Source organism: Phyllostomus discolor, chromosome Y (assembly GCF_004126475.2).
Source record: "Phyllostomus discolor isolate MPI-MPIP mPhyDis1 chromosome Y, mPhyDis1.pri.v3, whole genome shotgun sequence".
Classification (NCBI taxonomy): Eukaryota; Metazoa; Chordata; class Mammalia; order Chiroptera; family Phyllostomidae; genus Phyllostomus; species Phyllostomus discolor.
In genome coordinates this window covers 3654063-3681688 of record NC_050199.1, presented here as the reverse complement: position 1 = coordinate 3681688, position 27626 = coordinate 3654063, and the positions used below count along the sequence as shown (strand labels likewise).

The window sequence follows — 27626 nt, the reverse complement described above, 5'->3', positions numbered from 1 at the left end:
ACTGTCAAATCAGAGCAATTTAAACTTATAATTTCTTGTGATTTTTTGTGTGTGTTCAGGGGTGGGTAACTCTAAAACTGCTGTTGCACAAAGCTGTCATCAAAAGAACATTGGAGTTCCATACTGTCTAGGCAGCTCAGTTGGTTGGAGCATCCTCCAATATGGCAAAAGTCTGCAGTTTGATTCCCTCTCAGGTCCCATATCCAAGGTTGCAGCCTCAAACTCGAATAAAGCACATATGGAGGCAACCAATCTATGCTTTCCTTTCACATCAACATTTTCCTCTGTTTCCCTTTCTTTCATCTAAAATCAATAAACATTCTTAAGTGAGGATTTTTTTAAAAGGGGGAAATAAAGAACACTGGTATTGCCTTCTACCTGCCATGTGTATCTCAGTGTTTGTGTGCATGCTTACTCTGGCTGGTCTTCCTAAGACCTCCATTTTGTCTCCAACATGATGAAGGAAACTGACATGAACCAAGAAAAACCCTCACTAAACTGCAGGTGTGACTGCTTATTGGTGAGAAAGGAACTGCTCAGAGAAAGATGGTTCATAGAATAGCTACAGCAGATAATGAAACGTTTCAGTTCACCTTAAAGATGTTAGGGGTAACAATATTTCTGGTACTAAAGAGGCAAACATGTTCACAAACCAAACAACAGTGATTCATTTAAATAACTCTGAAGTTCAGGCATCCTGACAGTGAACACTTTCACCACTACAGCCCACACTGAGATACAGCAGGTAATGGAAATGCTACTGAGAATCCTACACCAGCATAATACAGACTGGCTGAAGCCGTCCCCAGTCTGTGGGTAGACATGCGCCACTTGCTTACATGAGAGGATGATGATGAAGTTGAAGATCTTGTGGAGAACTGTGATGACGCTTCCAAGAATGAGGCAAAGTTGAGACAACATCAAGTTGTGAAGAAGATAAAACTAGAAGTTACTGGGACCCGTTATTTTATATTGTGATTGCTTTCTTAAATTTTGTTTATGAACCTGATAAAATCTAGACAGCTAACATTTTTGAGCACAAGCCCCTTGGACTGTGCAGCTCTTTCCAGTTTTTGCTTATACACAAATCCATCTTTTCTTTTTTTTAAGATACTTATTTTTACAGAAAGGGGAAGAAAGGAAGAGAGACATCAATGTGTGGTTGCCTCTTCCACGTCCCAGCCAGGGACCTGGCCTGCAACTCCCGCATGTGCCCTGAGTGAGAATTGAATCACTGACCCTTTGGTTGGTAGGCGTGTGCTCAGTGTACTGAGCCACACCAGTCAGGCCTTATAAATCAATCTTTGTAGCTAATTATGCTGAGGAAGTCTGGGAATAAAGTTTGAAACAAAAGTAAACAAAAGAATGCAAAAACACTGGAGTTAAGAAGACTGTAATAGGTCAATTGGACTGTACGAAGCACACCAGCTTCCATCTGCAAGGGTGATTGAGAAGGGGCCGGAGAGCAAGGGAGGAGTCAACCACCAGTCCATTACTTTCAGAGGTGGTGAAAGTGGAGTCTTGTGACGGCGCAGGCGCACTACCATGCACTATTAACTGATCCAGGGCCCCTGGCCAGGGGCCGAGGCACTAGCGTGCAGGGCAAATAATGGGAGTCCGTGCATCCTCCACCGCACTCACGTAGTCTCCAGTAGTTTCCTGAATCCTTCCCCCCGGCTCTTTCATGGTACGTGTCACCTACTGGGTGACAGTGCTCGAGAGCCTTTCTCTACAGAAGTTTCCTAGACCAGGAAAAAATGACTATTGCGTCTGCTTGGTTATTGCTTCTCCCCAGACAGACGTGTCCACCAGCCAGTTAGCACCCACAGTCGTCCTCTCTTTGCTCTGGGCTGACTTGTGGGCGGGGTTGTGGCAGTCAGCAAGTTAAGTTGAGCTACAGTTGACGTGAGTCAACAAAGGTCACGTGAGACAAACTGGTCGCTCCTATTGGCAACACGTGGCTAGTTGGATGGGGGAGGTGTCATAGGCACTTGGGGTTTGCCCTGTGACACAATTACAAGTTTGTGCTACTGCTGGCGAAGTTTGTGATTCTCCGAAATCCTTCTGGCACCGCAAGCCTGCGCCTTTTCTGGTGTCTCCGCCTATTCCGAGATGGGATCTGGTAGCAGAGGGCAGTAGCCCCTGCATCTGCTGCTCTCGCCATCACTTGGGATTTATTTGCCGCCATCCGTGGTGGAGGAGGTGGGACCGATAAAGTTAGTGTCCAGGTCTCAGGTGCTAGGGTGCCTTTCAGCTGTGCACTAAAGGTTGTTAAGTTTCGGAGTTAGGGTTTTAAATTTGTTGCTTTTCCATGAAATCTTGCGGAGTGTCGCTTGCTAGTACCACCTCTTTCCGGGATGACGGAAAGAAAATGGCGGCAGGAAAAGAGAGCAGCGAGTGCAAGGACGGATCAGTAAGCTTGACAGACGAAGAGAAGCAGCTCCTGGGCGGATTGGACAGGTACGGACTACCTTTCACTTCCTTACCCGGCATTAGGGAGGTTGTCTCCGCTTTCCCCCGAGGCCCGGATACCGTTTGTCGTTGGTGGCAGCTGGGGGTGATTCCAGAGCTTTCTGAGAGTCGGATACTGGGGCCTTGAGCTCGGGAAGGGACGGGTCAGTGGCTCTTACACAAAGTTGACGAGCCTCCTGTATCTCATTCCACAGCCGGCTCTTTGGGTTCATCAGACTCCACGAAGATGGCGCCAGGACGAAGACCCTTTTGAGCAAGGTAAGGCAATCGCGGGCCGACACCGCTTTGTCTGTGTGCTCTGGCTCTGGGTCCTGTGGTTCCCTAGTCTCATTGTCAGTCTTTGTCGCTGCAAAGGAAAAATAATGTTTTTGGTCTTATCTCAGTATAAATACTCTGTTCGCTGTTTTCTGAAATTCTCTCTTAGAGCTTGAGGTGCAGAGATGGTGGTGGTTTGGAGCCAGGCTAATCCGTTGTTTCAGAGTACTTTGGTGACAAGATCTATGAATTTTAGAATCAGAAGGTCTTGACTGTGTCCTGTTTTCAACATTCCTACTTCTATGTCCCTGTGGTGTTATTTTCTTTCGACGGTCAGCTGGGATGTCTAATTTGAGCTACACCTTTTAGGTTTCCTTATATCCCTTCTCTCGTGTGCTGTGGGCTACACGTACGTTACAGCTGTAAAGAGTTTGTGTTAGGAATTGCACTAATTTATTAAGCAGTATTTTTTCTACCTGAAGTTACGTGGTTTGTGTACTTGTTTCCTTCTAGCGGCCACAGAAACATTTCTCTGAACAAGATTTTATTATTTTGTTTTACCCTGTGCCTTGTATCTAGAATCTTACAAAGATCAAGGCTGGAATCGCTGTTTATTAGTGTGAAAACTTCTTGGCACTGTGATTTAGTTAATGGCTGCCCCTATCGGCCAAGATGGCGGGAAAGAGTGGGAGGAGAAATGAAGAGCTGATTTACAGGAGGGAGGGGATGTGACCAGGGAAGTCCTAAAGGTGAGTAGGCCTTACCTCCCAAGAGGTAGTTCGTTTCATAAAGACTGACCACTATTATTTAAAACTAGTGTGATGTCTTTTATAAGCTTGTCAGCAGCATACATAAATCTGCAATGTACTCATCAATTTACATATTTAGTTACTCATGTAAGGTACTCCACAAAGGCCACTGGAATGTCTGTGTCATATATATATTTTATCTCCTGAACAAAATCTCATTAAAAATTATCTGCACTCATTACCATGTGAGTACCAGGCCTGTATGCAATGAATGTTGCTTCCACTAGAAAATTTTTCCATCTGAAATGAGTAGCTGTGAATTTGACAGTTAACGCTGCAATTAACAAGAAATTATTGACCTTTTGTTTTTAAAATTTTCTTGCCAAGTGTTCTTGTCTGTAGTTTGACAAGCACAATCTTAAGGTTCATTTACCAGTTTATTTCTTTCGATGGCAAATAATGACCAGAAACTGGAGGTAAAAATACTTTTTTGTAAATCCACTCTATTTTCATACTGTAGGTAACAATTGCTCCACTAAAAACATCATTGGAAAAATATAGACTAGCTCTGTTGTAATTTAAGCAGTTGTGATTGTGTTAATTTTTTTGAAAAGATTGCAGTATTTAAATATTTTGCTTTTAAAGTTACTTCATTAGATTAATTTTTTTAACTTGAACATTTTACATTGCACTGACTTTATCATTTAACTTGAGGTTAGTAAAGTTGTTTATACTGATGGTATTTGAAAAAATGGGCAAATCTAATACTTTGGTTGTGGTGATTAGGAAATAACAGTGATGTGATGAGGTTTTATGTTTTTGTGGATAATTTATGAAAATATTTTTAAAAACTTGAAATATCCAAGTGACATTTTCAGGTAAATTGTTAATGTGTGGTGATTCATATTAGACATTATTTTGGAATGAACTGTTCAGATATGTACTACATGCGTGGCTTTAGGTTTCAAGATCCTGATGTTTTTCAATTAATTGTGAAGTTGTGCCTATCTTTAATTATGATATTTTAAATATCATAAAAAGTATGGTCAAAACTACCATATTTGTAAGAATTCATAAAACACTGGATAATGTTTTGTTAAACTACTATGAATATTTTGTGTGAAATGCAAATAACTTGATTTGACTTAGCTTTGAGACTTACAAAGTCCCATCTGCTTAGGTTGAGTGCATTCATTTTAATATTATAATGTAGTAAAATATTTTAGGATATATGCTAGTAACCCCATAGTCTCTGCCTCTCTGATTCTCCTGTCCACCTCCTACCCTCGGCTTTCTTGAATTAAAGTTGGCATAAAATAAAACTGCACATATTTAAAACAACTAACTCAATGAATTTTGGTATATATGCATATCCATGAAGCCATTTCCAGAATTAAGATAATGTCATATCTATCACCTCCAAAGGTGTCACCTTGGAAGTTACTTTCTACTTTGTCATTGTTTAACACCACTAATGTTCATTGATCTTCTTAGTGGTCATGTAAACCGTAGATCAGATTTTTTGAATTTTATATAAATGGATTTACTCAGTGTGTACCCTTTATGTGTGGCTTTTTATGACAGCATAATTTTTACATTTTATCCACGTTGTAATGTATACAGTTAACATCTTTTTAAAAGATTTTATTTATTTATTTTTAGAAAGATTTTATTTATTTATTTTATTTAAAGAGAGAGAGAAACATCAATGTGCAATTGCTGGGAGTCATGGCCTGCAACCCAGGCATGTGCCCTGACTGGGAATCGAACCTGCAACACTTTGGTTTGCAGCCCACACTGAATCCACTGAGCTACGCCAGACAGGGCTATAGTTAACATCTTACTCCTTTTAAATAGTGAGCAGGATTCTATAGTTCATGCTATTCTTCACTGCTTCCTTGTCAGTCTGAATTAGATATGAAATCTTAATAAGGAATGTTTGACTCCATCTATCCTCAAAACTTGTATTTGAATTAGGTTTTTCCCCTCAGTTTTCACAGACTGAGGGTACTTTCTCCCAATAGCTAGTTTTTTTTAGTCTCTTAATAATAAAAATTTTGTAATGTAAATGTTACTATGAACCATTAGAATGGTTGTTATAGTATTACACTCTTAAAGTTCTGTAATGCAAGCATTTTTATGAGATTGCTACATCATATACAGTGTTGGGAGTTTTAGTTTAAAAGACAAATTTGTGCTTTTTTCTTCGTGAAACTTGAAAATAAGCTATACAGAAGTAATAGGTAGCTTAATCAGTTTTTGAACTATCGTATGATTGTAAGTAGGCTGCAGTTAAACTGACACTAATCTTTGCTTTTATAGTAGTACAGGTTTTAACTTACATTTAAACTACAGTGTAGTTTAAGTAATTAGCCAAACCTTTTTACAGAAATTAATAACAATGACTTCCATTGGATTTTGGAAATATTTTGGGTTCATTTTTATTATGTAGAGTAGATTATAAAGAATAGAGTTGAAACAATATCATTGTTAAAATGTTCTTTTAACATAATGCTTCAGGCCTGAGGAATGTAATCTGTCTGAAGGAACTATTGCTAAAATGTCCATTCCTGTTTTTTATGTAGAGGTATCTTCATGAGTTTTTAGTTTGATCTAGATAATTTGTTACTGAAACTTTTTTTGGTAATTATTTTAATCAGTAAAATCATTAATAGAGAAATCATGTTTACTGTTCAACAATGTATGCTTTTTGACCTGGGGATAGTTTTAGAAAAGTTGTTCTTTATTTTTTAAAAAGATTTGATTTACTTATTCTTTAGAGAGAGGGAAAGGGAGGAAGAGAGAGGGAGAGAAAGAATTTGTGGTCACCTCTTGTGCACCCCCTACTGGGTACCTGGCCTGCAACCCAGGCATGTACCCTGACTGGGAATCAAACTGGCAACCCTTTGATTCTCAGGCTGACACTCAATCCACTGAGCCACACCAGGCAGGGCAGAAAAATAGTTCTTTAAAAGTTTTGGGGTAATGCAATTACTTTAAAACATATTAAAGCATTTTTCTAAATGTGATTTGCTTGCATGGAAAACTTGGTTGCAGATACACTTTTTTTATACTGTAAGGTTTGAATGCTAATAATTAAGGTAATTTACACTATGTGCATGTTCTGTATTTCATTTTATTTCAGCTTATATTAGTTTATTTCAGCTTACTGTAGCTGATAAAATCCTCACATGCTGATTGACTTTTAGAGAGAAGTGAGGGGAGGGAGAAAGAATGAGACAGAAACATCCATCAATTTCCTGTGCCTCCCTTTTCCCTCCCTTCCCCTTTGGCGAGACCAAACCTGCAATCCTGACATGTTCCCTGACTGGGAATTGAACCTGTGACCCTTTGGTTTCCAATGCTTTACTCAACTGAGCCACAAAAGCCAGGGCTGTGTATTCTCTTTTTTGACATTCGAACGTATATTTATTTCCAGTTTAGAAAGTAGCTTGAGTTCAAGTGCCCATAGAAATAATGTCCTGTTTTACTGTTTAGAAATTAAGCCTTTACTTTTGTGTATTAAAAAGTATATTTTCTTGTTAAGAAAGTTGTCTTGTAAACAATATGTTTTTGTTTTGTGGGTTTTTTGGTACATATTACTGGACAGAGTCTGAGGTACATATCAACATAGGAATATTACTATAAAATTTTGATAATACTGGTCATTGAAGATATCACTGGAGATAATCATTGTAGACTGAAGAGATTATTGACAATTCAGATTTAGGAACACGATTTAGAACTGTTAATTATAAACAGTCACTTTCTTAAGTTTTCATTTTCCTTTTGAAAATTAAGTCTTTATATTGTCAAACAAAATAACTGGAAGATTTGACTGCTGTTATTTAATGTACTGAGTACAACTGTTTTACCAGATATGATTTTTTTGAGTTAGGTTTTAAAATTGATTTATAAGCCTCACTATCAAAACCAAAATGAAACTTAGTGTGTAGCGAACTGTAGAATTAAAGTAGATATATTTTCCTTTTAGTGCTAATGTTTGTGATGCTTTGAGCAGTTTGTAACTGATGCTAAGTATGCTAATACTTTTGAAAACCATAAGATTGAGTTGACAAATTAGTGTGTTTATGCATATGTACTTGCAAACTCTTAATGGAATTTTTAAAAATTATTAGCATATTTTGTTACCTTACCATTATAGGATAACACAGTTGGCTTATGAACTGAAATCATAAGGCAGAGCAACAAAAACTGAAATGTGATAAATCCAAGGGTTTTATGCAGTTAATGTAATTTTTTTTTTTTTTTAGAAATTTTATCTGTCTACTGTTTATCTTTACAGAGAGGGGAAGGGAGGGAGAGAAACATGGATTAGTTGCCTCAACTGGACACCTTGCCCACAACCCAGGCATGTGCCCTGACTGGGAAGTGAACCGGCAGCCTTTTAGTTTGCCAGGGCAAGTTTTCAACTACATGAAATTAAAAGGTTTTACTGTTGTGAAAAATGACATTTTGAAGGGAGGAAAGATATGTAGATTTCAGCTGTACTAGGAAGAAATTCTGCTTTAAATATACTACTTGATGATGTATTATTCAGTTGTTTTTCTTAGTAGACTATAGGGGTTGTATATGTATAATTCATCTATAAAACAGTGATAGCATGAGATAGTTATTCTTGTAGAGACTGATTGCTTGCCTTAAGTACAAGACATTACATTGTTTTGTATATTTTTATTTATAAGAAGTTATTCCTTGATATTATATGATCTGTAATATTCTGTTGGATTTAAGACTTATAATATATACATACTCATAATTCAATTTCTGACAATTTTTCATTCATCTTTCAAAAGTTGGACTATTTGTAAAATTGGATAACTTTGAATTGAATTTAGATAGAATGTAAAGACTTTTCTTCAATAAACTATAAAGAGTTACTTTATTTTTATATTTTTAATTCTCACTTGAGGTTATGTTTATTGATTTTAGAGAGACAGCAAACAAAAGGTGAGAAACAAAAGGTGAGAAACAAACATTGATCAGTTCACTCCCATGCATGACTACACCAGAGATAAAACCCAAAATATGCCCTGACCAAGGAATTGAATGCACAACCTTTTGATGTACCAGATGATGCTCCAACTAACTGAGCCACTGGCCAGGGCAAGAGATTTTAATAATATTTCATAAGAAAAACAATAGATTAATTTTGAAACATTTACTAAGTATAGAAAAACATATTTAGCATAATGTTGGAAATTTTAAGCATGTGTTTGGTGTCATTCTAGTTCTTTTTAATGTGTATAAAACCATACATTTAAGCCATATTTTTCAATGTTGGCATTAGTGAGATTTTTGGTTAGATAAATCTGTGGTGGGGAACTGGCCTACTTCTGCATGGTAGGAAGTTTATCAGATTATTTCCATACTTTCCCACATGCCCATGGGAGAGGAGCAAGTCCCTTCCCTCCCTTTCCTGTCTGTTCTTTTGGGAATTGTTATTGACCAAAGTTGGGGGTTCTTTTCTCATCAGGTACAGAGAAACCAGATTTGGAGGTGACAGGTTTGCTTTTTGTTGTTTCTGTTTTTGTTTTTTGCAAATAAAAGCAGTTTTTGTCCTGGAGCAGCCAGACACGTAAAGTATCTAAGACTCACTTTTCTACCTTCTTGTTCATTTTAATCTTATTTGACATCTGATTCTGTCAGCATAATATTTGACCACTGGCTAAGTGAGAAAAAAGTTAAGCTGGTACTCAATCATGGGTTTATGGGCCGAAATATTTAAGTTCTAGTTCTTACCCTGGTTGTGCTTAGTTGGTTGGAGCATTATCCTTTCACTGGAAAGTTGTGGGTTCAATATCTGGTTGGAGGACATACCTAGCTTTCAGTTTTGATCCCCAGTCAGGGTACCAATCCCTAATCCTGACATGTTCAAGAGACAACCAGTCAATTCTTCTCTCTCACATTGATGTTTTTTGCTTTTCATTTCTCCCTAATAGGCAATGAAAAAAAGTCCTTGGGTGAAGAGGAAAAGAAAATATTATGATTCTATTTCTTACTGAACATTATCTTTCATAAAGGAACTAGTAACAGTGTTAGTGTAAACTGTTCTTTATTATAATAAGAGGAAGTTTGCTGCTCTGGCTGGTGTCGCTCGGTGGATTGGTCACTGGCTTGATTCCTAGTCAGGCACTTGATTGGGTTGTGGGCCAGGTCTCCAGTGGCCGGGGGGTAGGGGGCATATGAGAGGCAACAAGATGTTTCTCTCCCTCCTTTCTCCCTCTCTTTCCCTCTCTAAAAATAAATAAATTAAATCTAAAAAAAAGAAAAAAATCAAAAGGGGTTTGCTATAGCACACTAATAGTTCCATTAAGGTATACTGAGAAGAGGAGGATATGTACTATGTTATGGTAGCATCTATCCGCTTAATCATGAAACAAGTTTATTATGTTTACATTTTGCATCTCGAATCTGAAAACTATTTGCTTGTAAATTTAATATTTAACTAGATAAAGGGAAGTTTTCTCAAGGTATAATTAGTTAAAAATTTTGAAAAGTAACCTGTTGATTTAAAAAATGCCCAGACCCATAAAGATACTGATGACAATGGCAAAATCTCAATAGGCTAAGAAAACAGCTGTAGAGAATGGCAAGTTTACAGTGGTAAGGATGGTTACAGGAAATTTATCGGTTGGTGGTAGATTAAGAACATATAGGAAATAAAGTGGGTAAATCTCAGGGAATAGATAAAAAGTAAAATGGAGAGGCATATAATACTTTTACATTGGTGTGTATAAATAGTTCACACGGTACTGAAATGCTGTGCAGGAACAATGAAGAATCTAGTGCTATAGTTCTCTGGGGCAGTGGGTGTGCCCTGAAGGGTCTGGAAAAGGACATGGCTCTGTTATCCTACATGCGGTGGGAAAAAAAAAGAGCCCTGGCTGGTGTTGCTCAGTGGATTGAGCCTGGACTGTGAGTCAAATGATCACCAGTTCAATTCCTGGGCAGGGCAGGTGCCTGGGATGCGGGCCACGTTTCCAGTGGGGGCCGAGTGAGAGGTAACCACACATTGATGTTTCTCTCCCTCCTTTCTTACTCCCTTTCCCTCTCTCTAAAAATAAATAAATAAGATCTTTTCATTGAAAAGAAAAGAGGCTCAGGGAAGGCAAAGATGGATCTGTCAAGAAAGCTGCAGACTTATGATGGGAATACCAAGTATGACCCACTTTTAGTTAGGAGTTTTGATGTTCAGAGTATCCTATAAGGCTACTTGAGTTTGTAAGTTCTGCCCTACTAGCCTCCCCTGAACTAATGAGGTTTTATATGTGGCTCATTTTTCACCCACAGCTTACTAGAAATTTATAATGCCCATATTAACCTTAAAATGCCACTTTCACCCTGGTTGGTGTGGCTTAGTGGATTCAGTGCCATCTGTGAACCAAAAGTTTGCTAGTTTGATTCCCAATCAAGGCACCTGCCTGGGTTGCAGGCCAGGTTCCTAGTAGGGTATGCTCAAGAGACAACCACACATTGATGTTTCTCTCCCTCTCTTTCTCCCTCCCTTTACCTCTAAGAATAAAATAATGAAGTCTTTTTTTTTTAAAGATTTTATTCATTAATTTTTAGAGAGGGAAGGGAGGGAGAGGGGGAGAGAGACAGACAGACAGACAGAAACAGAAATATCAATGTGCGGTTCCTGGGGGTTATGGCCTGCAACCCAGGCATGTACCCCAGCTGGGAATCAAACCTGGGACACTTTGGTTCGCAGCCCGTGCTCAATCCACTGAGCTACGCCAGCCAGGGCTTAATGAATTCTTTAAAAAAATAAAATGTCAACTTCTTTGTTTAATTAATGAAAAGTTAAAAATATACTATAGCCTAATAGTTTTAAAGTTTTGGACTTTGTTTTATTTGTAAAGATTTTACTTACTTGTAGAGAGAGAGAAAGGGAGGGAGAAAGATGGGAAAACATTGATGTGCAAGAGATACATTGGTCATTTGCAACTAGGGACCTGACCTGCAGCCCAGGCGTGTGCCTTGACTGTAAATTAAACTATCTTCCAGTTCACAGGCTGGCACTCAATCCACTAAGTCACACCAGCCGGGGATAAAGTTTTGTATTTTGTAGTAACTTGTGGAATTTAAGAATAGATTCAGACATTTAATTTTCAGTGGTTTTAGTGTGGTACTTATGCATATTTTCTTGACTAAGAGTAAAATAAAAACTGAAACAGACTTTTTAATATCTTTCTGTAAAAATAGTTGTCAGAATAGTTTTATTTATAGTAGATCTTTAACTTATTTTTAAGTACTGCTTGATTATATAATTTTGGGGGGCTCTATACTTGAAATGTACTCTTTCTCAAAGGAAAAAATATGATAGCATTTGATGTGCGACTCTTATCTCACAATGCATTTTGTCATCCCAAGAGCATTTCCTGACGAGGTGAGATTTCAATAATACTGAGAAGTTACTCTGCTTTCTTTGGGTATTAACAAGTGCATGTGTTTGTGTGTATGTGTCAATGAATAATCCATGTCAGGCACTTTTTCAAAGGTACCAACCTGGGAATATTTTGGGGGGTGTGCCCAGAGATCTAAGAATATATGTATTTCTTAGTAGCCCCTCTAAATATGTAACAGGGTGCAGCCACGGGTGGGGGGCCCAAGTAGGGACTTGTAATGGGGTTCAAAACTTGGTGTCCAGGAAATACTAGAGGAAAAAAATGTATAGGATGTCCTCACCCCCACAAGTCTGAGCTGGGGGATGGGACACATGGAGCAGGCCATTGAGAGTTGTTTGAATAGCAACAGTTTTGTGTATAACCTCTGGCATGGTCATTTAACGTATCTATAACCTTTAACTGGTTCTATGGATATGTTAAACAGTGGTGGCCATGCTTTGAGCCAGGGGGATGGGAGTGACTTCAACCCACAATGCAACTGGTTACAGAGCCTGCGTAAGAACTTGGAGATGATGGCTCCACACCACGGGGCCACACCTGCCTGGACTTACTATGGCAGCCCAGGAAAGCTGGAAATACATGGTAATGCTGGCAAGTGTAACTGATTGTGGGAGTAGTCAAAAATGGTGTGGAAGAGGAAGATTGGCACTGGGCTATAAACCCAAGTGGCAGCCACGCCTTGTTGGGACCACGGCTTTGGGGTGCTCCTCTTTGCCACATGGCTTAGGAAGCAGGAAAGACCTTTGCTGGTGGGCCATGAGAAGGTGCCATATGGTTTTGAATTAACTGGAGATTGTGGTGGTGTACAGCTGATGGTGCCAGGAACCTGAGCCACCAGACTTCTACTTCTTTTTCTGAGATACAGTACCCCACATTGGGCAGAAGGAGAAGGAAGGACTGTGTGCATCTGTAGGAAATACTGAAGGACTTCAGTATTTTAATGAAGACATTAAGTCATTACTCTTAAGTCTATATACCTTTTAAATAAAAAATTCCTTTTGGCATCGAGAGATGTTTCCCTTGGTGGTGGGCAAGGTAAACCTAGTATGGAGTAGGGAGTACCCCTGGAGCAAAAGGGGGGGTCCTTTCAGTAATAATATGTCATTTACCATGCCCTCTGTCTGTTCTTTAACAAATACACAAGTCACCATGTTAATGCTGAGATAGGAAGTGGTTAAATTTGTAAGATGTCTTGTGGTTTAGTGACAAGTATGTTTGCAGAGAATGCCAGAATACTATTGTTTCTGATGTTTCAGTACAAAATCTTTATTTTTTCTTCAAACTTAGATTAAAAAAATATATTCTTTAGAAAGGATGTTGGAAGGTTATCTGTTTAATGTGTTTGGGTTGATACAGTGTTTGAGTTACTATGGGTAAAATATATGAGAGTGATTAGGAAACAATTGAAAGTCAGTATATGGTAGCCTACTTTGCCAGCATACTTTGTAAAAACAACAGTGTTAGGACAGAGTTACTCAAGAAACCAGATGATGTAGTGAGCTAAGGAGCAGGGTTTATTAGCAGGCAGTAAGGGGGACAGTGGAGCCAACCAAGGGAGGTGAAGACCCATGGGGGAAAGTACAGCCAACCTAGGGAGGTTAGGACTTGCTTGGTTGTTCTTAGGACAGGGATTTTAAGCACAAAAACCTGCAAAGGGTAACTGGTTGGGGTGTCACACTCGGGCTGGAGCTGGTTGCTGGGTGCCATTTCCGCTGACCATTGTTCTTGATACATCTTGTCAGGCTCAAGTCAAAGCTGCATCCCCCTGACCCCAGTCTCAGTTGGACATCTGTTTGTCCTGCACATGGTCAGGGGGCAATTTCCCACAGTAAAGTTTTCCTGCCTGGTGATTTTGCATTCCTCCTAGGCCTGCCTAGGTTTGTCAAATAGCTGCTCAGTGCAAACGGTAGCTACTGTTGAGCAACTCCTATATTGTAAAGACATTTTTAATGTCACATGTGATTTTAAGTTATGTAACAGCTGTATTAAAAATAGTAAAGATAAAATATAACTTTAATACCTAATCTAACCTAACATAATCAAACTAATATTTTAATTTGGTTAACATAAAATTATTAGTATTTTATACTTTTTTAACGCAGTGTTTGAAATCTGTTGTATAATATACAATTACAGTATGTCTCTATTTGGACTTGCCATACTAATGTTCAAAAACCATACTGTTAGTGAACCCAACCTCATGTGCTAGGTGCTTCAAAATGACAGAGTTTGGAGTAGGAAAAGGATTATCAACTGAGAAGGTGCCAACCAAGAAGATGGTTGACCTCAGGTTCATTTTGCCTGCTGGACTAAGTTAAAAGTTTTTGAGGGGTGGGAACCCCTCAAAAGTTTTTGTTAGTGGGAACAGGTATGGGGAAGTGCTAGTGGGGCAGGTTTTACTTGGAAGACCTTGGAGCTTGGCCATTTATGTTAGTGAAGAGGTATAAACACCAAAAGACAATGGCCTTTTGAAAGAGTTCTAGCTATGTCCTGGCCCTTGGGTTCTGTGTGTGTTGGAGGGGGTACAGGTACATCAGAGTTCTCTCTTCTTAACATGCTTCTGCTTGGTGATACATGGTTTCGATTTGCTGTCTCTGAAAACCAACTCAATCTGGTTAAATGGTATGGGACTATTTTTGGCTGGTTCTGTGGGTTATAAGACATGCACTTATTGGATGCTGAAATTCAGTAAACTTCATTCTACCTGTGCCTGTTTGAGAGTAGTTTTGTTATATGAAAAAGGACTGAAGTAACAATTTAGATTTGTAACTCACATGAAGTCATTAAGGAACTCCTTTATTATTTGGTAGTTCTTATCTCCTCTTTTTATGTAGGAAAGCAATTATGTCATAAATTGATATCTCTGCTAAATAAAACTTAGCTGTTGCTTCTCAGAAATTGATTCCTGAGTCTGGTAGATGTGACATAGAAATTGCTTTGACTTCTTGAGTGCTCTCATGTATTGTGTACTGCATTCTCTCACAAAGGAAGCCATTAGGTTATTGCCTTTTTCTTAATACATATATTTTTCATTTTTAGGCTGTTCGCTACTACGAATCTTTAATCTTAAAAGCTGAAGGAAAAGTGGAGTCTGATTTCTTTTGTCAATTAGGTCACTTCAACCTCTTGTTGGAAGATTATCCAAAAGGTAATGTTTTCTCTTTTAAAATTTGTGTTTAATTTGTTTGCATAATATATAAATGTCAGTATGGTTACTCTTTATCAAGGGCACATGTTACTATATTTTAAGTTTCTTCTAATAAGTTCATAAACATAACCGCAGTGTAAAAGAGAATAGGTGAAGATAAAACTAAAAGCTACAAATGAACAAAGTGTGTACAAGAGGCAAGGATCCATACATAGGAAATTTTGATATGGCAATGTTTATTTGAGAAATCTGCCCCTTGGTTTCCCAAACCCCATCTTTGTCCATGTCACCTGGGAAAAAGTCCAGTTGTAGCAAGGCCAAAACAAAAGTCATTGTCCAGATCTGCTACATATCAAAGCTTAGTACTTCAGAGCCCACATAGTCTGCTGTGGTCCCGGGGGCTGCTAGATCTATGTTCTCACGTGGTTCCAGGAGAGAGAAAGTACAGGGGAGAGAGAGGGAGAACACACCAATGAACTACTGAATGCAGGTCACAAAATGAGACAGAGAAAGAGAGCTTCTGTTTTCCTATGGAATTATATAACAAAGAGCTTTACAAAATGGCCAACTTTTTGAGCTTTTGCAGGCTTCTGATAGGTCCAACCCCTACTTAGACTGACCTACATCTATATCATTCTCCTCCCCTTTGCCTAAACAATTGAGGGTCAAGAAGAGGAGTGTTGAACCCCTTGACACTATAGTGCTGTTGTCTCCTGGCATGTAAAAGGTGTTGCTTCATGACTAAGCAAACAGACTTGTGTTAATTAGGCTCAATATGTAATTCCCTTTGCTCCCTTTTCTTATAAGTAATTAACTACCTATAGTAACAATAGACATAATCTTCTCTAAGTTTGAGCCTTGGATAAAATATTTTTTATTCATTAGAGTATTTTTCTTTTTCTTTTCAGAAATAGGTGGAGCTAAATAACCTAAGAAAATTTTTTTAAGATGTGTGGTAGGGTGGTCTGTGACATGGGCTGTGAAAGAATTCATGAAGAAAAAATTGTAAAGAGTCAAGTTTTCATTCACTCTTCAAGAGAGGAGAGGTGTATGGTGTAGAGAGACACATCAGCCCTAAGGGGTGGGCATTTTGAGCTTTTACTGGGTTATAATTGAATTATAAAAGAGTGTGAAGGTTCTGGTTGTGTAGCCCCTGGGGTTTTTGGTGGTTTTGCAAAAACTGCAGTTTCCTCCTTTGTTATCTTTTGCCTGTAAGTGTAGGGGGTGGTTAGTCACATTCTATCCTTGCTTTCTAATAATTTGCAGTCATGGGCACATAAACTGAGAAGTGTAAAATAGCAGTCATATTTAACATTGTCATAGACCTGCTGAGCAAATGGTGCCACAATAACAAATGGTATGGGCCTTATCCTTTTAGGTGTGATTTCATAGTTCCCCCAAGACCATTATTTATTTAGTAATTTAAAGTGACCAGAAAAATGCTTGTACTTTCCTTTCAAACAAAACCCCTTGTCAAAAAGAAAAAGTATCTTATAAGTAAAATATATAATTAATCTCTTCATAGTAGTAAATATTTTGGTACATACTATGTGGACATGTCATTTTTAGCAAATGTGTCTAGTAGAAACAGTAGGCTAATTGTTTTAGGAGTAGAGTGTAGAGTTGCTGGTGTGTTACTTGGTGCTTTGGCAGCATGGTTTAATGTGTTCCCCAGTTTGGTAAACGTAGAGGAGGAAAATTAATTTCCCCATTGTGCTTTTGAGTTACTAATGGAAACCTCTACCTGTAAGAGACAGGTTAATATCACTGAACCTCAGTATTTGAGCTTGTTTGGCTATGCTCACTGGCTAAAAGAAAAGTATGAGCAGCAGTTTGTATTGTATAAAGGAAGTAGTTTATAGAATTGTCCAGTCTGCAGTGTGCCCAAGGTGATGCTCTTCTGTGGTGGACAGTAAGTTACAGATTACATAGAGTAAAATGACAAGATACCATGGGCTAGGGATTTCAGGGTTGTGCAAAGCATTGATTGGTCAGAGATGAGGTAAGAATAATCATAGTTATTTCTTCAGGTTTTGAGGACAGCTCTGAGGTGTGCTCTGGTGTCCCTCTGTTAGGTTTTATGGAAAAGCATCCAGGGGGTGGATTTATTCTGCTTTAGGACGTTGGAGCTGAAACATAGATTAGGTTAAGATGTTTATTCTTAGCCTGCCAGGTTCAGCCATGTAACCATTATTCATGTCAACTTAAGAAAGACCAAAACCTGTAAGAATTTTATCAGTATATTTGAACCACGCTGATGACATTCTGAGAAACAAAAGTCCTGTGGATTAACAAAATGCCAAAGAATGGCAGTTCTTCACATTAGTTTCTACATTATAATCAAAGGAGAAAGTATAAGGCAGTTAGAAGAAATCTACTGGTTATAGATTAGGGAGGTGGGAAAAAGTAAAGGGGGAAACCTTTGGGATTGAACAAAAAGTGAAACATGGACACATACTTTTACACAGGTTTATAGCATAGTTAACAGCTAACTATTAACATAATAATAACAGCCAAGGGATTTTTATGGTTCCTGCTCAGGCGAGGCAGTTGTTCTTTGAGAGGTGTGTGTGGGAAAAGGAAATTACTTTGATATTTCAAAGTTACTTTTATGAGATGCATTATTGTAGATTCCAGTACATACATACATACAACAGACAGGCTTGGTTAAGGTAAAGACCGACTTTTGTCAGGGTGGCGTAGCTTAGTGGATTGAGCTCGGGCTGCGAACCAAAGTGTTGCAGGTTCAATTCCCAGTCAGGGCACATGTCTGGGTTGCAGGCCACGGCCCCCAGCAACCGCACACTAATGTTTCTTTCTCTCTCTCTCTTTATCCCTCCTTTCCCTCTCTAAAAATAAATACATAAATCTTTAAAAAAAAAAACACTTTTAAAACATTTTATTTACTTATTTTCAGAGAGAGAGGGGATGTGACTTAAGAAAGACAGGGAGAGAAACATTTATGTGTGACAGAAATTTCAATTGATTGCCTCTTATATGTCCCCAAACTGGGCACCTGACCAACAGCCCAATCATATGCCCTGACCTGGAATCAAATTGGTGACCTTTCAGTTCTCAGGACGATACCAAATCTAGTGAGACACACTGGTTAGGGCAGTTAAAAACTTACAATTTATATGTGGTTACTTTGGTCTTAGTTTGTGAGGCCACCATGCAAGCCTCCACTGACCTCAGTTTTAGTACTTGGTCCCTTTTTTAGTTACCAGGGCTTAACTGCATGAAGGTACCTGATCTTTAAAGCTAAACAAAGGTAAGATTTTTACACAGATTTAAGTCAATGCCTCTAGAGTTTCTACTCATTTAAAGTGTTCCTATTTCTAGTACTGGAAGGTAGACTTTTACATGTGGAGATCACTTGATAAATGTAAGCTTATCTTCGAAAAGGAAAACTTCTATCTTTTTTATTTAAAAGCTTTTAACTTAACTGATTTTAGAGAGGAAGTGTGTGTATGACCGATAGAGACAGCAAGAGAAAGGGGAAGAAATGTTAATTTGATTTTTCCATTATCTATGCAATCAGTGGTTGATTCTTATATGTGCCATGACCAAGAATTAAACTGAAGCCTTAGCCTACTAGGACAATTCTGTGACTAACTGAGCTTACTTGCCGGAAAACTCTAACCTGGTCTCATAGGTTTCTTTTTACTTGCTATCTATAAAAATAATCAGCTCAAAATAATTTTTGTGCCAGAAAGACATCCCCTACTACTATTCAGCTTGCCAAAACTGTAAGCAAGCAGACCCAGGCCTGTCCACATTATCACCTTGGTTGAAACACCCAACAATTAATACTGGAAGGAGCAGATCTTTATTTATAATATTCCAGCGTTGAAGGGACTCAGCACCTTAACTCAGAGCCCTCCTTTCCCATGAGACCCTGTACTCCATGCTCCCAACCAGGCTACTAGCCAAAAGCCCTGAAAGTTTCCCATGTCCTTATCCATGCAGGATGTAGTGTTACCCTGGATCGTGATGAAACTCAAAAAAGGAACAGGTTGTCTTTTATTTTAAATTTATTTATTTTTAGACAGAGAAAGGGAGGGAGAAAGAGAGAAACATTAATGTGTGGCTGTCTCTTATGTTCCCCTGACTGGGGACTTGGCCCACAGTTCAGGCCTGTGTGACTGGGAATTGAACTGGCAACCCTTTGATTTGCAGGCTGGTACTCAGTCCACTGAGCCACACCAGCCAGGGCATGGAAAGACACAGGTCTAAAAGTCCAGGTGCAGCAGGACAGGATCTTGCAAAAGAAGTCCTTTGTAGCTTTGCAGTCAGCTTTGATCACAGCATCAGCCTCTCTTCTTATTAGTTCAGGCTCCATGGCCTCCTTCCTCGCTGTAAACTACATAGCTGCTTGCTTGCTTCTCCCTTCTCACTGCTATCCCTTTCAAATCTTGTGACCCCAAAGCCTGAGTGGCTGTTGCACTTGACAATAAATATTCTCCCTGAACTCTCTTTGTCTGGCTGAGCCTGTGCCTGTTGTGGGGCGTCTTGCTTCCTGAATAGGCATGGTAAACTGTCTCAGCTCCTCCTGCAGTAAGTCAAAGTACACCCATATTTCTGGCTCGTAACCTACAAGACATATCTTTTTACCATTACTAAAACACTGGTCAGTTGTTATGAATTTGCAAAAGTACCATCCCTTAGCCATGGCTCTGGAGGCTTTGGGCTTCCCAGCTGATACTTAGTCCTGAACCTTGTTCCATACCCATTACATTACTTTCTATAAGTTAAGACAGTACTTAACTAATGAGTGCTGTTTTGGTTGTCAGCATAGGAAACATCCAGACCTGTAAGAAGTTTTATGAGTTTAGTTGAGTCACACTAAGAACAATTGCTGCAAAGCAAAAGTACAGTGGATTAAAATGGGCTCCAGAGAAAGGTGATAATGGGTCTAAGTTTTACAAATCTGCATGTAGCCCAGAGTCACATTACATGCAGGAGCAAAAGGTCAAGAAGCAGTCACCAGGCAAGAACCTAATATTCAAGGCTCTGGCTGGTGTAGCTCAGTGGATTGAGCTCCGGCCTGTGAACCAAAGGGTCACCAGTTCAATTCCTGGTCAGGGCACATGCCTGGGTTGCAGGCCAGGTCCCCACTGGGGGCCATGTGAGACACAACCACACATTGATGTTTCTCTCCCTCTCTTTCTCCCTCCCTTCCCCTCTCTCAAACAAATATATAAAACCTAAAAACAAAAACTAATAATTCAGGGGAGATAAGGAGGGAGTTTATAATCCATTTTGTTAAGACAATACACATTCTTTCTGGACAGGTTCTTCTTGCCATTGCTTATCAAGGGTTGTGGGAGAGCCATGTCCAGCATTATCCCCACTCTACCTTATATTCTTTGCCATTAATTTCTTCAGATATGGGATATATGTGGTAAGCTGTAGGAAGTATGGGCTGGTCGGATGGTATTCACCTTAGCTAGTTCTTGTATCATCTGTGCAATCTCCTTATGGCCACCTAGGAGGCAGGACTCTTCATTGACTACTACTGTACAGAGTGGGAAGTGACATGGGGGTATCTGACATGCCCCCTAACATGCCCTTCTCAAACCATATTTGGAAACAAGGCCCCCCACCCCCCACCCCAAGGTGGTCTGTAGGAATAGGCTGGCTAGAATGTCAATTCCTAGGATATACTCAAGTGTAGGGGAAATTTTATGGGTGTGGTGGCACTGATAGGACTAGCTCGGTTGACACAGTCCATTCCAACATCTGAACAGTAGACATCGCTGTAGGCTATAACTGTTGCTGAGATTTTAATTGCTGCCACAGACCATAGCAACTAAGAATGAATGAAGTTAGGGTTTTTGTCTGTTTTGTTTTTACCTACCCCATCCTTTACCAGTTGCTTCCATACCTGTTCATAGGATCTTTCTGCTTACTTTTGACAGTTAGATTCTTTTCCTTGTTTCCTTCTTTGTTGTTTGCTAGCAGTCTTAATCCCCCTTTTTCCCTCTGAGTAATTCTGTCTCCTAAATTGGCACTACCTGTGTGCTACCTCCTATACGTGTATCTTTGTGGGGAAAAAAATAGGTGCCTGGGTAAGCCAGGGGCACTCTTCTCACAACGCAGTCCCTCGTTCCTGCAGTAAATCTGTCTATATCATGCCCATTGGACTCTGGGTTATAGAGGATGTGTCACATTCCTAGCTCCTAGATAAACTACTCGAACTCCAGGAAATTGGTGCAGCATGGGTTAGAGCAGGGGTCCCCAACCCCCAAGCCATCGGTCAGTCTTGGTCTGTGACCAGTTAGGAATACAGCCACACAGCAGGAGGAGCAGCAGGAAAGTGAACATTACCTCCATCACTCACATTACCTCCTGAGCTCCACCACTGGTCAGATCAGCAGCAGCATCAGATTCTCATAGGAGTGCAAAGCCTCCTGTGAACTGCACATGTGCGCAATCTGGGTTTCACACTCCTTTAGCAGTCTAATGCCTGATGGTCTGAGGTAGAGCTGAGGTGGTGATGTTAGCTCTGGGGATTGGCTGCACATACAGATTATCATTAGCAGAGTGGTTTCACTGCACAGAGACCATAATAAATCAGTTGCTTGCAGACTCATAACAAATCCCTGTCAGTGAGTGGCAGGTGACAATTAGGCTGCATCTGGTAGCAGGCTTTATAGTGGTATGTTGATGTACCTCACTTGTACAGCTTCATATAGTGGTGAGCTTTAAGTTAGAATCCGACACTTATTTTTGTCTGCACGTGGCCCCGCCCATTATTTTATTTACCACTTCCATCCATGCCTCTTTCCTGCAGTGCACTCTTGTCTCAGTCGTAGTTTTGGAAACCCACAAGCTTGCCCTAGCCAACATGAATAAAAAACAAACACTGCTGAAGAGCTTCCTTGAAAAGGGGGAAAGACCCAATGATAACTCAGCAGGAGACTGTAAGACTGCCAAACAAAGGAAAGGTGCATTTAAAAGAAAATACCAGTTGAGTCCTACTTCAATTATGGGCTCATGGCAACAGATGATTCACATTCCCCAAGCCAGCGTTGTATATTATGTGGTGACTGGTTTATCCAGTGAAGCCATGAAACCTTCAAAACTGCTTTACCCACGTGGAGACCAAGCATCCTGCATTAAAAGACAAGCCTTTGGAGTTTTGCAAAAGGAAAAATTGTGAACATGAAAAATAGAAGCAATTTTTCAAGGCCAACACTTCATCAAATGTGTCTGCACTGAAATGCATCGTTCTTCAGGGCTAACCACATTGCTAAAGCTAAGAAGCCCTTTACAGTCAGTGAAGAGTTGACCCTGCATTTGGTAAGGACATTTGTCATGAACTTTCAGGAGAACCTACAGTTCAAAAGGTGGTGCATGTTCTTCTTTCAGCTCGCACCATAACTAGACGAATTGGTGAAATAGCAGAGGATATTGAGGCACAGTTGTTAGAGAGAATTAATGGGTAACTGGGGTTGCAATCCAGGTTGACCAACTACTGATGTTGACAACACGATGATGCTTGTTTTTGTGTGATACATGTGCATGAGGATGTGTTAATGTGCGCTTTTGTTGGCAATGCACAGTGCAGCTGCAAAACTGTACAAATCTTTGAAAGATTACATGCCAGGGAAACTGAATTGGTCATTCTGTGTTGGTATATGCATGAATGTTGTGGCTGCCATGACTGGATGGTTTTGTGGTTTCACCACTCGGGTCAAAGAGCTGAATGTGAGCCTACGCACTGTGTCATCCATAAAGAGTGGTGGCTAGCCGAAAAATGTCACCTGAACTTAACAACGTTTTGCAGCATGTGATTAAAATTATCAGCCACACTAACGTGCATGCCCTTAACTCATGTCTGTTCTCGCAGCTCTGTGAGGAGATGGACACAGAGCACACACGTCCTCTCTCATACACAAAAGTGGGATGGCTTTCTAAAGGTAGATCACTGGCCAGAGTTTCTGAGATACGAGTGCCACTCCAGAGATTTTTTGTAGGAAAACAGTCACCACTGGCAGTACATTTCAGTGACACAGAATGGGTTGCAAAACTTGCCCACTTGTGCGACATATTCAGCCTACTCAGTGAACTCAATCTCCCACTTTACGGAAGAACGACAGCTGTGTTCAAAGCAGCAGAGTAAGTGACTGCATTCAAAGCCAAAATGGAATTACAGGGCGATGAGTGAACTTTGGGATTTTGACATGTTTCAAACATTAGCAGAGATTTTGAAAGAGACTGACCCAGGGCCTTCTTTCTCCCAGCTGATGCTTGGTCACCTATCTTAGCTTTCAGAAGAGTTTGAGCATTACTTTGCAGCCACAAAAGACCCCCCAGACTGGGAAAGAATGGATTCCCCACCCATTGGTGAATGAGCCAGGTGACTTTGTCCATGTTAGAAGAGGGTCAGCTGATTGAAATTGCAAATTACAGTGGCCTTAAAGGTGTGTTTGAGACAACACCAAATCTGCATATCTTCTAGACTAAAGTCAAAGTACAAAGTCAAGGCTGAGATTGACACAGAAGCATTTGAAAGCCTGCTTCCATTTCCAGTATCACATATTTGTGAAATAGGGTTTTCTGCAGTGGCAGCAACCAAAACAAGATTACGGAGTAGACTGGACATACAAGCAACACACTTCATGTGTTACTGTCTCCCATCACCCTCAGATGGGATCATCCAGTTGCAGGAAAACAAGCTCAGGGCTCCCACTGACTCTGCATTATTGTGAGTTGGATAATTATTTCATGGTACCTTACAATGTAATAATAATAGAAACAAAGTGCACAATAAATGCAATGCACCTGAATCATGCGTACCCTCCCCTGGGTCATGGAAAACTTATCTTCCAGAAAACTGGTCCTTAGTGCTAGAAAGGCTAGAGGTTGGTAGAGCCCCCTCATTAGGCCATGCTACTTAGTCAGCTATTATGAAAGAAGGGTGGTTGCATGAGCAGCATAAGCTCCAGAACCATGGATTCTTTATCTTAAAGAAGGATGGGTAGTGACAGAAGACGTGTTTAAATTCATCCTCTGTAGCAAGATGCCATCAGTTTCTGTATCCCATGACCTTAATAGCCACCCCATGATGGATTCTGGCCCTTTCTGTCTGAATTTAGCAGCCAACTCTACTAGATTGGTGGGGGTATATCAGCGTACTGTGGTGTGTGAGGTGTGCTGGGGAGGTGGATCTGGAGTGCCCAGTGGCACCTGTGGCTTTTGGGTCTTAAATTCTGTGTCATAATGGGATGGGCTGTAAGTTTACTTTCTTTTACTTTTATATCCTCCCCATCCTAATGCTTTATAATCTCTATGTCTGTGTCAATTTCGCTTTTGGCCATAAAAAGCTCACTTCTGGGAATTCCACTCAAACTGTCAGGATAGTTCATATATAGGTGGGTGCTCTCCACCAATGGTGTATACTAGTGAAGCAGCATGCTGATTCCTGCATTTGCTTACTGGTCTGTTCTACCTGTCTCTTCAGGTCATTCTTATTTTCCTCCTGTAAGATTCTCATATCCCTTTTTAGTTTTACTTCTTAAATGTGCAGCACACACTTTTGCCTCTATCTGCCTCTCTACTGTATTCCATAGTAACACAACAGCAGCCAACCAGAGCAGTGGCATCGTGGTGGAGGTCTTTTTTTTCCTTGGGTGCAGCCCTCCCCTACATGCTGCAAGACCTCTAGGATGCCAGTGAGAATTTTGGGAGCATCCCCCCAGTTGTAGGGTGGCTTTCATGAATCAAGAAACTTTGCCACCTGGTACACATAGCATTTGCTGGTCAGGATTTCTCTTGGCAACCCTTCACTCAGCATACTGTCATTTATAGTCAATTCAACTTGGGGGGTTTTCACAGTATTTGAATCCTGCTGCCTATTCCTGTTGTAACACAGAAGATCAATCCCCAGGATCTTGATCCCTTTTTCAGATGAGATAAAAGAAAAACCTACATAGAGGGTCTGATAGAGCAGATGTATAGCCTTTGTTGCTAGCATTACAGGGAATGTTGACGGTAGCAAGTTGGTGAAGCATCACCATGCCAAACCAACCCTAGTCTGAGATCCATTATAAGGGGTCCCAGACAGATACAGCATGGGTTCAAGTTACATAAGCTTTCATGTATTTTTAAGCTATGTATATGTGTGTGTGTGTGTGCACTATGGCAATTATATAGTGCATCGAATATAAATGACGTACTACATCAGTGTGCATGTACAAAAAAATAAAAGGTCAGGAAATAGTCATTGGACAACAAACCAACACCTAGGGAAGATAGGAGGGAGCTGTATTTCATTTCCTCAGGAGTATATGCATTCCTTCTGGCCAGGGGTCCTCTGGCCAGTCCTCATCTTGGGTGGTGGGAGAGCCATGTGAAGCATGAAACCCCACAAGTTACTTTAGGTGTCTGAGTTTGTAATGTTTTAACACAGGTCTTCCCTAAGCTACTCAAGGCGATTTTTTCCCACAGGTTTTTTAACACTGTATCTAGCATGCTATACTAAGACACAGATTGCTTTTATTTATATCCCTTATACCTTTGTTACTTAAAATATATTTTAAAGATTTTATTTATTTTTAGAGAGAGGGGAAGGGAGGGAGAAAGAGAAGGAGAGAGGGAGAAAGAGAGGGAGCAAAACATCAGTGTGTAGTTACCTATCTCATGGCCCCTACTGGGGACCTGGCCTGCAGCCCAGGCATGGGCCTTGACTGGGAATCGAACTGGAAGCTCTCTGGTCCACAGCCTGTGCTCAATCCACTGAGCTATACCAGTTAGGGCTGTTACTTAGAAATTTATTAAATTAACAGATTTATGTAATCTCCCTAAACTTTGTTCTTCTAGTTTATAAATTGGATAAGAGTAACACAGGTATCTATGTTAGTAAACTTCCTAACTGTACTTTATGAGTATGTTTTAACTGTAACATAAGATAAATCCAAACCTGCAGAGAATTTTTTTTACTTTATTTGAGCCAGAGTAGTGACATTTGTTGGGAATTAAAATTTCAATGGATTTAGAAAATGCTCTGGAAAATGGCAGTGTTACACCTCATTTTGTACATTACAGTCAAAGAAGAAGGCATAAGGAAAGTTACATGGAATTCACTCAAGGAGAAAACAAAGTGGGCATATCTTTGGGATTGGTTAAAAAGTAAATAAAATGTACACATACTTTAAAAAAATATTGGTGGGTACAGGGCAGTACAATATTCATTGTATGTAGAGAAGGCATAAAGAGAGCAAGATTAACAATAAGGGATTCTGTGCTGTTAAGCAAAGTTTAGTGCACAATTCATGAGGGCTCTGGAAAAGAAAATTACTCTGACATTTAAAATGTCATCTTATTGCCCTGGCTGGCGTAGCTCAGTGTATATTGAGCACGGGCTGCGAACCAAAGTGTTGCAGGTTCGATTTCCAGTCAGGGCACATGCCTGGGTTGCAGGCCACGGCCCCCAGCAACCATTTATCTTTCTCCCTCCCTTACCTTGCTAAAAAAAATAATAAAATAAATTTTTAAAAATGTCATGTTATCTCAGATGCATACCAACTGTGGGCAGAGCTTCCTTAAGGTAAAGATTGACCTTTGTCAAAGAACCTATGTGCCTGGGATGAGAATATCTGCCCAGTTATGAATTGGTGATCATACCATCCTGTATGGTTAATTTCTGTCACTCAGCTTGTCCACCCTGCCAGGAGGTGCCCCCTGAGTTTGTCAAGTTAATTGCACAGCCCCTGCTTCGTTCATGTAGGGGTTTTATGAATAGTAAATGAAAGTGAGTACTTGTGAAAATTACCTACTTCACTTCTGTAAGTAATCCTTACAATACTGTCTATATTTCTTCAGAGCAGTGACTTTTAACCTTTTCCATTTCATGGTACATTTAAACTAATTAGTAAAATTCTGCAGCATATGCAAAAATACTTTTGTTGATCATAGAATAGGTATAATTTTTATTCATTCACACTGAATAGCCATTATTGTGTGGGCTGTTGCCATTTTTAAAATTTGACAGTGTTAAAGGGAAAGAGGTCAGCGCCCTAATTTTTCTTCCTCAGAACATTTTGTCATGTTGACTGACTGTACCTTTGTTAAAAATACTGACTTTGATGTTTAGGTTATTGCATGTTGACTAGTAGGTAGTTGACATTGTAGGCCAAGACCGACTGACAGTGTATTGCAAAGCTTGATGAGATTCTTCTCTCCTCTGGCTTTTTTATCTCCCTGGGGGGATAACCAGTGGTCTGTCTTGAGATGTATAACAGCAGAACATCAACAGAAAAAGCTTTCTGATGATCTTTGAGTTGGTGTGTCCAAATATAATGTGTTTTTCCCATCTTGGGAAGTATATATAATATGAATTTTGTGTGTATACAGGATAAGATTATACATGTATAAATGTATTATACATACATATTACATGCATGTGTTATATGCGTGGTGTTACATATAATAAAAGTGTTATACCTTGTAGTATATACGGTATGTTCCTTTAATTGAAAATATACAGTAGATTCTTTTTTATATTTTAAAATCACTTTTATTGTAATTCTATTACACTCGCCCAAATATTCCCCCTTTGCCCTC

At 39.7% G+C, this 27626-nt stretch overlaps 1 protein-coding gene across 12 annotated transcripts in view; it reads left to right on the top strand.

Annotated features, from left to right (window-relative positions):
• The first annotated feature begins 1971 nt into the window (after nucleotides 1-1971).
• LOC114489888 (lysine-specific demethylase 6A-like) overlaps nucleotides 1972-27626 on the top strand; it is a 245469-nt gene continuing 219814 nt past the window's right edge. For 6 of the 12 annotated variants that reach the window (XM_036017236.1, XM_036017232.1, XM_036017234.1 and 3 more), the window contains exons 1-3: nucleotides 1972-2460; nucleotides 2667-2730; nucleotides 14948-15056. In XM_036017236.1, coding sequence (XP_035873129.1) covers nucleotides 2312-2460; nucleotides 2667-2730; nucleotides 14948-15056 — 322 coding nt within the window. In that variant the 5' untranslated portion in view covers nucleotides 1972-2311. The remainder of the gene's footprint in view (nucleotides 2461-2666; nucleotides 2731-14947; nucleotides 15057-27626) is intronic. The other 6 variants (XM_036017241.1, XM_036017240.1, XM_036017235.1 and 3 more) reach the window with 5 other exon arrangements.